General features: G+C 42.7%; 1 protein-coding gene across 1 annotated transcript; it reads right to left on the bottom strand.

Moving 5' to 3' along the window:
• Positions 1-5,983: 5,983 nt before the first annotated feature.
• On the bottom strand, positions 5,984-13,846 carry LOC126998724 (GATA zinc finger domain-containing protein 14-like). Its single transcript, XM_050860713.1, has 5 exons — positions 13,762-13,846; positions 11,726-11,957; positions 9,250-9,587; positions 8,149-8,170; positions 5,984-6,623 (listed from the first exon to the last, which is right to left on the bottom strand). Exons 1-5 carry the CDS (start codon positions 13,844-13,846, stop codon positions 5,984-5,986), a joined length of 1,317 nt encoding a protein of 438 aa, XP_050716670.1.
• Between the last annotated feature and the right edge of the window lie 1,802 nt (positions 13,847-15,648).

Below are 15,648 nucleotides of genomic sequence, written 5' to 3'. Positions count from 1 at the left end.
AGTCTTTCCTATTTTATTTTCCCTTAAATTTCCGTACGTAGCTCTTGATTAAAACCGGTTAATACGTTTGTTGTTGTTGTTGTTGTTGTTGTTGTACTTTAATCTCTGCCATCCACATCAACCACGCTACTAAAAAAAGAAAATCCTTGTGCAATGCCTAACCCACTATGCATAACTTTCATCGATATAACATTTGATTCACCCGTAATAACAAAGATTTTTTTAGCACTTGTCCCCTACCATTGCATCTTTTTAGTTCCAGGCTACTTCCACATGTATCCTTAGTATAATCACACTACGTACTGCCTGGGGGTTGGGATGGCATGTTCTTCGATCCCTATCAATCAATCAATAAAACTTCAGCAGGTATTCACGAGGCAGGACGCGTAGCTAGATGTCTATTATAGTATATGAACCTCCACTACCTCCTCCCCAACACCCATATATAATCTCCTTCCCGATCTCCACATTCTCCTCCTCGATCTCTCCAACTTCCTTCTCAGCCTCCACGACTTCCTTTTCAACCTAAACAACCACCTTAATATCAACCCCCAAAACCTCCTCCTCGTCCTTTCCAGTCTCGTTCTTTACCTCCACAACCTCCTCAACCCCACAATCTCCATTCTCAACCCCAACAACCTCTTTTTAACTTCAACAACCTCCTCCTCGACCTTTCCAGCATCGTCCTCGATCCCAACAACCTCCTTTTCAACCTCAACAACCTCTTTCTAACCTTAAAACTTTCTTCTCAACCCTAAACGATTCCTTTTTAACTCCAATAAACTCCTTTTCAATTCCCACATCCTCTTCCTAGACCAGTTATAAGTGGCGAACCCATTGCCTTAGTGAGCAGTAATATGAAATACCATTATGCAAATTAACACAGTGGATTTGAATAGATGTATCAGCTATAGCCTACTGCCAATACCTTGAAAGTCTAACAGAGAGCAACGGAATGTTGACTGAGAATACGAATAGCTTGGATCTTGGGAAAACACAAGGAACCCGGCCTTCACTGATACAGAAGTTGTTAAAGAATATGATGGAAACTTCCGAGACATTGTTTGATGACGAACAGAAATTTGAGATAAAAGATAAAATACAGCAGATTCCGTTATCTGATCCCACAGCTATGACTCAGAGAATACAACTATCTGTCCTTCACTGAGCTCGACCTGATCTGGTAGCCCTGGAGGAACTACCCCCAAAATTGTTCATGTTGCGTACGTCTAAATAATTTTTCTTACTAGTTTTTCGCTAGTATTCTTTTAATAAAAAAAATCACATATTTTTCTCATAGTTACGGTATAGACACTTGACTTACTAGTAGTATTTAAGAAATGGGGAAATGCAAGAAATAGGAAATTAAAAAATATATTCTTTCCCACATAAACAATCATCACATGCTATACGTTGACAGAGACTCCAGCAGGGTCACCAGATGGCAGGTCGAGCTCAGTGAAGGACCGAAATTCGGTCCTTTAATTGATCTCCGCAACTTGATGAAGCACGGAAGTAGGAAGTTAGGTTTTTAGCTACTTTGTATCAATAAGTCAAAGAGTGAATGTGAAGTTAATAGAAATAATGTATCATGATGGCATGTAAAATATTTATCCGTACCTCTGCATACATTGGAACTTATGTAACTGGAGCTTTCCTCATAGTTGAGTAGCCTTGTCCTAATTAAGCCTTTCCAGCCTCGTTCTCGACCCCTAAAACCACTTCCTCAACCCCACAACCTCCTTTCCAACCCCAACGACCTCCTTTTCAATCTCAACAAATTCCGTGTCAACCCTCACAACCTCCTACTCGACCTTTCCAGCCTCCTCCTCGACTTTCAGAGCATTAAGAGCAAAACTAAGCGCTATTTATTAATGAATCATAATATTATTATTCTTATCCATTTGTATTATTTAGTAGCTTATTTATGATTTTCTTTATGTATATTCCTACTCTTATTAGATACAGAGTTCGTCAGTTACGTACTTCTTTGCCTCCGGTGGAAGTGCGCGCGTGTCGCAATCGGGGTGGAATACTCTGCTGTTATTTTGGTGGTTAGTCGACTGCAGATTGATTCTAATTATTTATGATAACCCTGACGCTGTGAGGATAGTTATGGGATAGTATTTGAAAGCGCTGGTCTGCGATAAAAGTGAAAGCAGGAGAACGTACGTCGGTTGCTTCCCTCTCCCCCAACATCAACGAGGAAGGAAAAGCGCCCGGGACGGTGGTGAGTAGGCTACTTACTTTGTTAACAAGGATTCTAGAGGGAGGGCGCGTAGCTATATGTCTATTATAGTATATGAACCTCCACAACCTCCTCCCCGACATCCATAATCTCCTTTCTGACCTCCACATTCTCCTCCTCGACCTCCATAACTTTCTTCTCAGCCTCCACGACCTTTTCAACCCCAACCACCTCCTCATCAACCCCATAACCTCCTCCTCGACCTTTATAGCCTCCTCCTCGACCTCCTCAACTTCCTTCTCAACCCCCATAAAACTTCCTACTCAACCCTTTTCACAAATTCCCTTTCAACCCCAACAGAGTAGGACAACAAATTCACCGTGCCATGTATTGTTTCATTAGGACTTAGAAAATATATTTATATCTTTATCAGTTTAAAAAAAAAAATAGTCGTCTAACAAGCCTATTTATAGCTATATGTAGCCTACTTTTGTGTGTATTGGCAATTAACAATCCAGTAAAAGACACGTCAGTATTGCCCAATGCCCATTCATATCGATTAAAATAGTTTAAGCCAAATAGTCATGGCAGAGGGTAGGGGTTCAACCGAATGAACTTTTACCTCGAAGGAAAGAAGGAAAAGTATACGTAGCAGCAGGTGATATAAATAGCAGTAAATATAGTTCCATAGCCTAATTTAGAGAAACGCCTCTTTATTTATGTTTCCTCTTTTTCGTAACTATATTCTTCACCGATGCATCATTTTGCTATCACTTTATTGGTATTCTGGCCCATAGTCTTTTAGAGGAATCACAGTAGTCGGCACTAACCTATGCCGTAGGTGTAGAGTGAACTAGATTTCTTTTATTTATTATAATTTTCCCTCCTGGATTGTACAACCTCCCGGTGCTCTACCTGTCCTGCTGATGTCCTATTTTCATACCGAGAAAAATACATCTACTTCTGGTTGATATTCTATATAGCCCCTTCAATTTGTATCGAAGTGTTAAATAAATCAATTAGTTGTTAAAAAATATTTATTTCTCATTTTAATTGCTGATAGAAAATATAGCAACCATTTATGAATGATAACATGAATTGATGGTGGCAGCCACATAACGAGGCAGCCGAGAAACCACATCATCCTTTTGAACACCATAACCACTGCAGCTGGTTGGAGGAGTTCAAGAATTCATCAGCATGAATGTACGTTTATATACTACTGATATATAAACAAATGCATTCAGGATTCTGGAGAGTGGCACGCCATTCTCGGAACTGGTCATGTTTCAGAATCAGGAGCATCTCCTTGCACGCGTCCTTGAGTCTTGAGTGTTAGTAATGGCCCATGACTGCCACATCTCTTCTTGTGATGGGGTGCTGTAATTAATTCATGAATTGGCAGAAGTGGGTGACCTTAGAAGCCGATGCTTGGAGGCTTGCTCGGGTGGATCGTCGGGGGTGGAGGCGGCGAGTGAGTGAAGCGACGCGCCCCTTGGCCCCCGTTAGTTAGAAACCGAAACCGCTGGCATAGTCGTATCCTGAAAAAAAATGAGCATGTGTAGGTCGCCACGGCCTGATCACGAGCTGGACTCCCCGTCACCATCCCCCTTTCTTAATAGGGGACTAACCACTCCTTGTCAGCGGAAAAAAAAAGCCTGAGCAGGAACCTAGCCTGGCAAACCGGAGCCTGACAAGGCAGACCCTTTTGATCCCCTGAGCTATCGGAGCGATGTGTTTGTGTTTGTATGTGTGTGTGTGTGTGTGTGTGTGTGTGTGTGTGTGCAAAACCAACTTGAAATCTTAGTATACTTATAATAGCCTTATTACGAATACCCTTAATTGACAGCTTGAAGCCAGTGTCGGTGCCTCCGTCTCTAGAGGTTGTGATAAAGGTGAAAGAAATTTCCTTCGGCGCGTCACCCATGGTCGTGATGCTCCACGATTGGCTTCCAAGGTCGCCACAGTGGTGGGTTTTGGAACTGAAGTAAGAGGTTAATTCATCTTGATATGGCTTCTGCATTTCAGTTCCCACCCTCCCCCTTCTCTCTCTCTCTCTCTCTCTCTCTCTCTCTCTCTCTCTCTCTCTCTCTCTCTCTCTCTCTCTCACACACACACACACACACACACACACACACACACACACACATACACACAAGGATACACAAGAGCATAAGATTACAATAGGCCAGACGGCTCACACAAGGCAGCTCCTGAAGATGGGTTGCTCACCAAATTCCCTTCCCATCCATAAATGCATCTAATCTCCGTTTAAAGGTTTTAATTGTGTTTGCCTCAACCTACATACGTATATACTATATAGTACTCAGATTGTTCCACTCGTCCACTACTCTCTGTTCGTGGACCAGTTTTTGCCTGTTTCTTTTCTAAACTTGAATCTAGCCAACTTATAGGCTACCCGTTACTGCTTAGTCCCTGGATAATTTTCGTCATTCTCCTCAGTATTGTTTCAAGGGACTCTATTTCCTTCCTGTGATAAGGGCGCCAAAACTGGACAGCATAGTCCAGGCGTGGTCTAACCAGAGCTAAATACAGCTCCTGTTGCGTACGCTTCTCTCTTCAGAACTGCGTTAATTGTTCAGTGTAATATGACACAATAGTGTTTAGAGAAGTATCGTAGCAATCTCAACCAGCCTCACCCTAGTCCGGTGACCACCTCCAGCCTGTCCCCGCCACAACCTGCCACCACCGCCGGAGGTCTGAAGATCCTGCCGGGCGGCACCACTGCGATATCCGCCACTCCGGTTTGCAGCGTGACAGGGACCTGAAAAAGGGAAGGTGATGGAAGTGGATGAAGCACAGTGATATATGTACTGCCATTGTTTGGAGACATGATATCGAGGTGGAGCCGCCGCCTTCACAAAGAGGCTTTTCATGCTCCTGAATTTTACATATCCCATTGATTTGTGTACCCTGCCTTCACGTAAATGTTTTGAGGTATAGGTTATTTTACGCTCCTAGTGTTTTACATTTATATTGACATACACAAGTAGGAAAAATACTTCAATTGGAAATATGCTGTAAAGGTATTTCCAGGGATGCAAAATTCTCTATTGGTGAACTTGCATTCAAACCTCAGTGTTGTCAGCAAGCCCCAATCGGTGTTTCCTTATTTGTTGTTATCATTTTTATTGCTGACTGAGTGTTCTTTTATAATAATTTAGAATGAATATATACTTGGCCACTGTGTAATTCAGGTGAACTTGTATTCAACTATATATATATATATATATATATATATATATATATATATATATATATATATATATATATATATATATATATATATATATATATTTTTTTATACTACCCCATATATATCCCGGATATATATCCTCTTTCAATCAATCGCCATGCTATGAAATATTAACACATCATTAGTACTTCGTCATTTCCATTTCAACCTTAATGATCTTAAGAACCACACCTTTGCCCGTGCACAGCCTCCTCTGTCTCTCCTTAGGGGGGAATATATACCTACCCTTACTCGCATGGTGCACGTGATGTCTTCTGGGTATGGGTTGGGGTACCTTGGTGACGCCCAGTAATCAACACTGCCATGAGAGATGATAATTGTGACGCCACAGCCTGGGAGAGAGAGAGAGAGAGAGAGAGAGAGAGAGAGAGAGAGAGAGAGAGAGAGAGAGAGAGAGAGAGAGAAAAGGGAGGAGAGGATAAGTGAGCTCGTGTCGATCCTGATAAAAAAAATAAATGAGATGAAATAGTAGTTGAATGTTTTCATTGCTTGCCGACATTACTTAATACGCCAGATACCTACTTGGTTTCGTGGTTGTGGTTGTAGTGATGGGGTTGGTGGGGCTGGTTGTGCTGAGGGTCGTCGTTGTAGCAGTTGTTGTTGGGGAGGTTGTAGTTGTGGTGGTTGTGGTTATTGTTGTTGGCCTGGTTGTGGTCGTTGTTTTTGGGGTAGTTGTAGAAGTTTTCGGGGTGGTTGTTGTAGTTATTGTTGGGGTGGTTGTGGTGGTTGTTGTAGTTGGGGTAGTTGTTACTGGGGTAGTTGTGGTTGTTGGGGTGGTTGCTGTTGGGGTGGTTGTGGTGAATGTTGTAGTTGGGGTAATTGTTGTTGGGATGGTTGTGGTTATCGGGGTAGTTTTTGGGGTTGTTGTTGGGGTTGTTGTTGGGGTGGTTATGGTTGTTGGGGTGGTTGTTATTGGAGTGGTTATTTTTTGAGTGGTTGTGGTTGGTGAAGTGGTTGTTTTTGAGGTGGTTGTCGTTGGGGTGGTTGTTTTTTGGGTTATTGTTATTGTTGGGGTGGCTGGGGTTGTTGTTGCTGCTGTCGTTATTGGTTGCATGGTTGATGCTGTTAGGCTGTTTGTGGGTGTCGGTGTAAATGTGTTTTTTGTTGGGGTTGTTGTTGTAGTTGTTATTGGTGGCGTGGTTATGGATGTTGGTGTGACTGAAGTGGTTGTTGATTTTGTGATAGTTGGTAGAGTGGTTTTATTTGTTGTTGGAGTTGTTTTAGTTATTGTTGGAGTTGTTTTGGTTGTTGTTGAAGTGGCTGTGGTTGTTGAGTTTGTTTCGGTTATAGTAGTTGTTGGAGTGGTTTTGGTAGTTATTGGAATGGTTTTGGTTATTGTTGGGGTGGTTTTGGTTGTTGCTGGAGTGGTTTCGATAGTTGTTTTTTGGGTTGTTTCTGTTTTGATATTTATTGAGGTTATTGAGGCTGTTGCTGGAGTGGTTGTGGTTGCTGTTGGGGTGCTTTTGTTTGTTGGGGTGGTTGTGGTTATTTCGGTTGTAGTTGTTGGAGTGGTTTTGACTGTTGGAGTGGTTTTGGTTGTTGTTGGAGTGGTTTTGGTTGATGTTGAGGTGGATTTGGTTGTAGTTGAGGCTGCTTTTGTTGTGGATGGTGCCGCGGTTGTTTTTGTTGTTGTTATTTCTGTTGTGGTTGTTGGAGTTGGTTTGATTGTTATTGTTTGTATTGTGATTGTTGAAGTGGTTTTGGTTGTTGTAGGGGTTGTTTCTGTTGTTGGAGTGGTTTTGGTTGTAGGGGTTGTTTCTGTTGTTGGGGTGGTTTTGGTTGTTGTTGAAGTTGTTTCTGTTGTTGGAGTGGTTTTGGTTATTTTTGGGGTTGTGTCTGTTATTGGAGTGGTTTTGGTTGTTGTTTGAGTTGTTTCTGTTGTTGGAGTGGTTTTGGTTGTTGTAGGGGTTGTTTCTATTGTTGGAGTGGTTTTGGTTGTTGATGAGGTTGTTTCTGTTGTTGGAGTGGTTTTGGTTGTTGTAGGGGTTGTTTCTATTGTTGGAGTGGTTTTTGTTGTTGATGAGGTTGTTTCTGTTGTTGGAGTGGTTTTGGTTGTTGTAGGGGTTGTGTCTGTTGTTGGAATGGTTGTGGTGGTTGTAGGGGTTGTTTCTATTGTTGGAGTGGTTTTGGTTGTTGATGAGGTTGTTTCTGTTGTTGGAGTGGTTTTGGTTGTTGTAGGGGTTGTGTCTGTTGTTGGAGTGGTTTTGGTTGTTGGGGTTGTTTCTGCTGCGGTTGTTGTTGGAGTGGTTTTGATTGTTGCTGGGGTTGTGTCTGTTGTTGGACTGGTTTTGGTTGTTGTTGGGGTTGCTTCTTTTGTGGTTGTTGTTGAAATGGTATTGTTTTTTGTTGGAGTGGTTTTGGTTGTTGCTGGGGTTGTTTCTGTTATGGTTATGGGTGGAGTGGTTTTGGTTGTTGTTGGGGTTGTTACTGTCGCTGTTAATGTTGGGTTTGTTTCTGTTGTGGTTGTGGGTGGAGTGGTTTTGGTTGATATTTGTGTTGTGGTTGATGGAGTGGTTTTTGTTGTTGTTGGGGCTGCTGTTCTAGTTGCTTCTGTTATGGTTGTTGATGGACTGTTTTTGGTTGTTGTTGGAGTGATTTTGGTTGTTGGAGTTTTTTCTGTTGTGGTTGATGTTTGGGTGGTTTTAGTTGTTTTTGCGGTTGTTTCTGTTGTGGTAGTTGTTACGGTTGTTTTAGTTGTTGGAACGCTGTTGGTTGTTGTGGTTGTTTCTAGTGTGGTTGTTTTTGATGTGGGTGGAGTTGTTTTGGTTGTTGGGGTTGTTTCTGTTGTGGTTGATGCTGCGGTTGTTTTTATTGTGATTTTTTCTGATGTAGTTGGAGTGTTTTTGGTTGTTGTTTGGGTTGTTTCTGTTTTAGTTGGAGTGGTTTTGGTAGTTGTTGGAGTGGTTTTGGTTGTTGTTGGAGTGGTTTTGGTTGTTGATGGAGTGGTTTTGGTTGTTATTGGAGTGGGTTTGGTTGTTGTTGGAGTTGTTTCCTTTGTGGTTGTTGTTGGAGTGGTTATGGTTGTTATTGGGGTTGTTTCTCTTGTGGTTGTTGTTATGGTTGTTTTGGTTGTTGGGGTTGTTTCTGTTGTAGTTGTTGGAGTGATTTTGGTTGTTGGAGTGGTTTTGGTTGTTGGAATGGTCTTGGTTGCTGTTGAGGTGATTTTGTGTGTTGTTGGAGTGGTTTTGGTTGTTGTTGGGGTTGTTTCTCTAGTGGTTGTTGGTGGATTAGTTTTAGTTGTTGTTGAAGTGGTTGTGGATGTTGTTGGGGGTGTTTCTGTTGTAGTTTTGTTGGTGGTTTTGGTTGTTGTTGGGGTTGTTTCTGCTGCTGTTGGAGTGGGTTTGGTTGTTGGAGTAGTTTTGGTTGTTGTTGAAGTATTTTTGGTTGTTGTTGGAGTTGTTTCTGTTGTTGGCGGAGTGGTTTTGATTGTTGTTGGAATGTTTTTTGTTGTTTGAGGAGTTTTGGTTGTTTTTTGAGTTGTTTTAGTTGTTGTAAGGGTTATTTCTCTTGTGGTTGTTGTTGGAGTGGTTTTGATTATTGTAGGTGTGGTTTTAGTTGTTGGTGGGGTTGTTTCTCTTGTGGTTGTTATTTGAGTGGTTTCTGTAGTAATTATGATTGTTTCTATTGTGGTTGTTGGTGGAGTGATTTTGGTTGTCGTTGGAGTGGTGGTGGTTATGGTTGGATTGGTTGTGGTTATGGTTGGAGTGGTAGTGGTAGTGGATGGAGTCGGTGTGGTCGTTGATGGAGTGGTTGTGGTAGTGACTGGAGTGGTTGTGATTGTGACTGGAGTAGTTGTGGTAGTGGTTGTGGCTTTGATTGGAGTGGTTGTGGTTGTGGATGTAGTTGATGTGTTTGTGGTGGTGGTTGGTGTGGTTGGGGTAGAGATTCGAGTGGTTGTGGTTGTGGTTGGAGTGGTAGTGGTTGTGGATGTGGTTGGGGTGGTTGTGGTAGAGGATGGATTGACTGTGGTTGTTGTTGTGGTTGTAGATGTGGTTGATGTAGTTGTGGTAGTGATTGGTGTGGTTGTGGTAGTGCTTGGAGTGGTTTTGACTGTGGTTGTGGTCGGAGTTGGTGTCGTAGTGGTTGTGGTTGTGGATGTTGTTGGAGTGGTTGTGGTAGTGACTGGAATGGTTGTGGTAATGGTTGGAGGGACTGTGGTTGTTGTTGGAGTGGTTGTGGTTGTGGTTTTGGTTGGAGTGGTTGTGGTTGTGGTTTTGGTTGGAGTGGTAGTGGTTGTTATTTTGGTTGGAGTGGTTGTGGTTGTGGTTTTGATTGGAGTATTTGTGGTAGTGGTTGGAGTTGTCGTAGTAATGGTAGCTGTTGGAGTGGTTTTTGTTATGGTTAGCATCGTTGTGGTTTTGATTGGAGTGGTTGTGGATGTGGTTGGGGTGGTTGTGGTTTTGGTAGTGGTTGGAGTGGTTGTGGTAGAAGTTGGAGTAGTTGTGGATGTGGTTGGGGTGGTTCTGGTTGTGGTAGTGGTTGGAGTGGTTGTGGCAGCGGTTGGAGTGGTTGTGGTAGTGGTTGGAGTAGTTGTGGATGTGGTTGGGGTGGCTTTGGTTGTGGTAGTGGTTGGAGTGGTTGTGATAGTGGTTGGAGTGGTTGTGTTAGTGGTTGGAGTAGTTGTGGATGTGGTTGTGGTGGTTCTGGTTGTGGTAGTGGTTGGAGTGGTTGTGGTAGTGGTTGGAATGGTTGTGGTAGTGGCTGGAGTAGTTCTGGTTGTGGTAGTGGTTGGAGTGGTTGTGGTAATGGTTGGAATGGTTGTGGTAGTGGTTGGAGTGGTTGTGGTAATGGTTGGAGTAGTGGTGGATGTGGTTGAGATGGTTCTGGTTGTGGTAGTGGTTGGAGTGGTTGTGGTAGTGGTTGGAGTATTTGTGGATGTGGTTGTGGTGGTTCTGGTTGTGGTAGTGGTTGGAGTGGTTGTGGTAGTGGTTGGAGTAGTTGTGGATGTGGTTGTGGTGGTTCTGGTTGTGGTAGTGGTTGGAGTGGTTGTGGTAGTTGTTGGAGTGGTTCTGGTTGTGGTAGTGGTTGGAGTTGTTGTGGTAGTGGTTGGAGTAGTTCTGGTTGTGGTAGTGGTTAGAGTGGTTGTGGTAGTGGTTGGAGTGGTTGTGGTAGTGGTTGGAGTGGTTGTGGTAGTGGTTGGAGAAGTTCTGGTTGTGGTAGTGGTTGGGGTAGTTGTGGATATGGTTGGGGTGGTTCTGGTTGTGGTTGTGGTTGGAGTGGTTGTGGTAGTGGTTGGAGTGGTTGTGGTAGTGGTTGGAGTAGTTCTGGTTGTGGTAGTGGTTGGAGTAGTTCTGGTTGTGGTAGTGGCTGGAGTGGTTGTGGTTGGAGTGGTTGTGGTAGTGGTTGGAGTGGTTGTGGTAGTGGTTGGAGTGGTTGTGGTAGTGGTTGGAGTAGTTGTGGATGTGGTTGGGGTGGTTCTGGTTGTGGTAGTGGTTGGAGTAGTTGTGAATGTGGTTGTAGTGGTTGTGGTTGTGGTAGTGGTTGGAGTAGTTGTGGATGTGGGTGGAGTAGTTGTGGTAGTGGTTGGGGTGGTTGTGATAGCAGTTGGAATTGTTGGGGTTGTGGCTGGAGAGAATGTGGTTGTGGTTATGGTTTCGGTTGGAGTGGATGTGGTTGGAACTGTTGTGGTTTTGGCTGGAGTGGTTGTGGTAGTGGTTGGAGGGGTGGTGGTAGTGGTTGGAGTGGTTGTGGTAGTGGTTGGAGTAGTTGTGGTAGTGGTTGGGGTGGTTGTGGTAGTGGTTGGAGTAGGTGTGGTAGTAGTTGGAGTAGTTGTGGATGTGGTTGGGGTGGTTGTGGTTGTGGTAGTGGTTGGAGTAGTTGTGGATGTGGTTGCAGTAGTTGTGATAGTGGTTGGAGTGGTTGTGGTAGTAGTTGGAATTGTTGTGGTTGTGGTTATGGTTTCGGTTGGAGTGGATGTGGTTGGAACTGTTGCGGTTTTGGCTGGAGTGGTTGTGGTAGTGGTTGGAGTGGTTGGAGTGGTTGTGATTGTGGTTGAAAGGGTTGTGGTAGTGGCTGGGGTGGTTGTGGTTGTGGATGTGGTTGTTTTTGGAGTCCTTGTAGTTTTGGTTGTGTGTGAGGCGGTGATGTATGTGCTGCCTCCTTGACTTGACGTGGCGGCATTGCTACTTGAATGGGACACTGTCAGGTTCTTTGGTAACATTAGGGTTGTGGCCGCTGGTGGAGTTGGAGAGTGGGGAGCCTTGCTCGTGGTTGACTGAGTGGTGGAAGTGGATACTGTTGGAGTTGTGGTGATGACTTGCGGTATGGTGGTGATAGTATGTCCGTTCGTGGTGGCAATGGTGGTGGTGACGTGTAGCGTGTTGGAGAGCGTGGTTGCTGCCGCGGTGGCGGTGTTAGGGTTAGTGATGGAAGGTACGAGAGTGATGGTTATGATGGAGGTGACAGGTGGGGTTGTGGGGGTGCCAGGTGTGGTGAGATAGGTGGTGAGGATGGTGGTGTTGAGCGAGGCGGTGTAGCTGGTGGTCGTCATAGCTGAAGGAAAGAGATAGGGAACGCGTTATTGTAAAGCATTTCTCTGGCAAATATCCTAAAAAGTAGAATATGGAAAAATGCAATAGTGTTTATATTTGCAAGTAAATTATATTTTTTGATCTCTATTTTGAATCCGATGAGTGATTGCTTTTGAATTATAAAAGATATACAGTTATTTGAGTTCGTATTGAGTATCTAGACAGATTTGGCGCTACCCGTGTGTAACTAGTCGAGAAAGATTTTAAGTCAGTGGTGTACCCCTAACAATCACACTACACAGAAGAAAACTACACATATTAGCATATGATATGGTTTACACACACACCCACACACACACACACATATATATATATATATATATATATATATATATATATATATATATATATATATATATATATATATATATATATATATATATTTATTTATATTCAAATAGTTAAACAAAGTGTGGGACTTATTAGGTTATCAAAGCTTCCTCATACGCAATACTTTCTGCAAATCCAGAATTTGGTGGCAGTGGGTAATTTCATATCCAACTCTTGAGTAGCCAATATATAATGGTAGTTGAAGTGAGAAGAGTGGATCTCAAGATAGAGATATTTAGTAGGCACTGATGATCAGCTCCAACCCGTTAGTGGCGGCGGATATTTTTGTTTTGCTGTTTGTCTCATGCTGTCCCCCGGTGCTTCCCTTGACAGACGTTACTGAAGACAGGCTTGTTGAAGAGCATGTGGTTGATCCAGGCAGTGGCTGAAAAATCATCAGCCGACGGTGGGACTAAGGTCGGGACCTTGCGTTCATCCTTTTAACACCGTTGGCCTCGTTCAGTTCTGCACACACTTCGCGGCTATCATTTACTTTTCTGGCATTTGTAAACTGAGTAGTAATGTTATGTCATAATGAAGTTAAAAACTAGAGATGTGACGATACTACATTGTTGGCCGATACATATATTCCGATACTAACAAATGGCCGATATTTTGCCGATATCGATACTTTTTTATTTTGATTACATGTTTGATTATAAAAGTATGGAATTACTTATATTTTAAAATTAGAAAGAAGGAAATTTGTGAATAACTTTTAAGTTGATGGTCTTAAAAGTTGATGGAAAAAAATTGAAAGTCGTGGAGTCTTGAATCACATCATGAATAAACCAGAAAGTATCGGAGTATCGGCCATCACCTTGCCGATACCGATACCGATACTACAAGTAAAGGCCGATACTGCCGATATCGATACCAATACTATCGGCACATCTCTATTAAAAACTTTAAAGAAGGGCCACGTGCGCATACCTTTCGTAACTGATGTGCATGCGAAGTTTCATTAAAACATTGATTAGTTGAGTGTGGCTTTGGAAGTACACACACACACACACACACACACACACACACACACACACACACACACAGACAGACACACAAACGCGCGCCCACATACACACACACACACACACACACACACACACACACACACACACACACGCCGAGCTTAAATATAGATAATTCTTAGATTATTAAGCATTATGTTGAGAAAGTAACAGTAAAATGAACTAAATACAAATGAAACAGTTATCTGCCTCCATCACTGCCGTAACATAACAAGCTGAATATGAAAAAGAAACTATGACAGTGCAAATAAGATACGAATTTCTATTCCATGCCTACAGTTATTGAAATTAAATAAATATTGCTTACTGGTAGAGCTTTGGAACATATTTAGAACAATGAGGATGTAGTGAGGACTTAGCCAGTGATCGACGTGTGTAAAGGGACGGCGACGGAGGGCTGTAACTCACACGGAAGGTGGGACACGTCGGGCACCTTGCAGTAGCACCGCCGCCGACAGTCGTGCGCCTCGATTTTCCATCCTGGCTTCTGCATGCGTCACAAAACACACTGTGGTCACGTCTCGACTCAGAAACTACTGCCAGCATAATGATCTCTTAGACTTAGAGGGAAAAATAATGTCCGTACAAACCAAATCAGAGGCCCAAGCATCGTAAGTTTCTTGCCACGTGTCGGCCTGCACCACCACCGGAACCGTCACAAGCAGCACCAGCAGCATTAACGGCGGCGGAAGAAAAGTCCTGTGGGAAATGTATGGGGTGAAAGTTTCTGGAAGATCCGTTTGTTGTCAGAAGGGAGAGAATTGTGTTGGGGCTCGTGCTTCAGCTTTATTTTCTTGTTTTGTTTCTTGCTGCGCCGTTCTTTGTATACAAATTAAAGGGTATTGCAGCAGTTGTCGGAAATGTAAGCTACGTGCACTTGTCTGATAATTAACACTTGCTTAATCGTTAAAATTAACTAACTATTGAATACAAACATGGTAATGCACATATACGTATTGAATAATTTCCCAACTCTGTATCAAGTAAAGGCAAAAAAATTCGAACGGGAAACATAAGAATAAGTAATTAATTTTCAATATTTTAGATTTTGGCGAGATTGTCACCGAAGCTTTGTTTAAACAAGGACCCAGCAAACACGGCTTTATGTTTTGTTGTTTCTTGTGTAGTTGTTCAATAACTGAGAGCCGTAACCGCTTTGGGGAATCCTTGAGGAACTGAGGAGGCTCACTGCGTCACTTATGATGAGGCTCTGTTGTTCGTTACCGAATGTATTTTTTCCACCATGGAATATTGATTTTTGTTCACTTCAAAACTCGTATTCAGTAATATCCAGTAAGTTACAATAAGTGCAGGTTCTCAAAGAAGAGACTGCTGAATAATGGCCTTTGCTTTAAATACCTGCTTTGCTCCTCTCCCCTCAAGATTTTATCACCGATGTTCACAGTACAGAGTAGGCAGAGTTAGTGTTCGCAATGTTTGGTGGGAGGTCACAGGTGTGTGTGTACGTGGGCTGCAGGGCAGGTGATGTGTGTTGAAATGGTAATAGTGCATATACTTTTAGATGATATATGGTTGCTCATGTATCCTCAGCAAGTGTTCAGAAGTGTCGTAAACGTCAACTTGATAAACACTTGATGAAATGATAGCGATTATAAATGTCTATAGACATAGGCGATATTCAATTTGACATTTATTAACCTTTGATCAATAATGCTAATTTATGACCCCTGTTTCAAGGAGAGGAGATGAAGAAACCTATCAAATTGAAAATTTGGCGATAAAATTATTTTTATAATCATCATTTTGACTTCATGTAATGTAACCACTATTTGCTGGCCTAAGTATTATTTCATTTGACTTTTAGGTCCAAAAAACCCTGTTGACATGCTTTTAAGTTAATGAAAAAAAAAAAAAAAAATCTGACACAAATTCTCTATTGAATCATAAGTGTTTAGTATACGTCAGTATTGCATATAAGTGCTCTAGGGCTGCGGCTGAATGGTCACTGTCTGAAAGTGGAGGACGCTCAAGCCTGGCGCTGAAGTTCCTCTCATGGTGGAGATGGAAAGCTTACGATCATTGATGAGAACTTGAAATTGCCTGCGTGCTTTATATTTGTCAATGATAACTTATGTTGTAATGATTAAGTTACGTAACACCCCACTTGCATGTTCCGGTGTGTGTGTGTGTGTGTGTGTGTGTGTGTGTGTGTGTGTGTGTGTGTGTGTGTGTGTGTGTGTGTGTGTGTGTGTGTGTGTGTGTGAGCGCATATGTGAGAGAGTATATGTGTGTGTGTGTGCGTGTGTGTGTGTGTATGTGTGTGTGTGAGAGAGA

The sequence above is a fragment of the Eriocheir sinensis genome, chromosome 15 (genome assembly GCF_024679095.1).
Source record: "Eriocheir sinensis breed Jianghai 21 chromosome 15, ASM2467909v1, whole genome shotgun sequence".
NCBI classification, from domain to species: Eukaryota; Metazoa; Arthropoda; class Malacostraca; order Decapoda; family Varunidae; genus Eriocheir; species Eriocheir sinensis.
Note: the sequence above shows the minus strand (reverse complement) of the source record. Positions and strands in the feature narration are given on the sequence as shown.

Coding starts and splice junctions, on each gene's coding strand:
- LOC126998724 (XM_050860713.1), bottom strand. CDS start 13,846: ATGCAGAAGCCAGGATGGAAAATCGAGGCGCACGACTGTCGGCGGCGG. Junction 8,171..9,249: donor CCACTACCACAACTACTCCA/GTCACAATCACA, acceptor AACAACCAACAG/CGTTCCAACAACTAAAACAA. Junction 6,624..8,148: donor TTCCAACAACTAAAACAACC/GTAACAACTACC, acceptor CAACCACTTCAG/TCACACCAACATCCATAACC.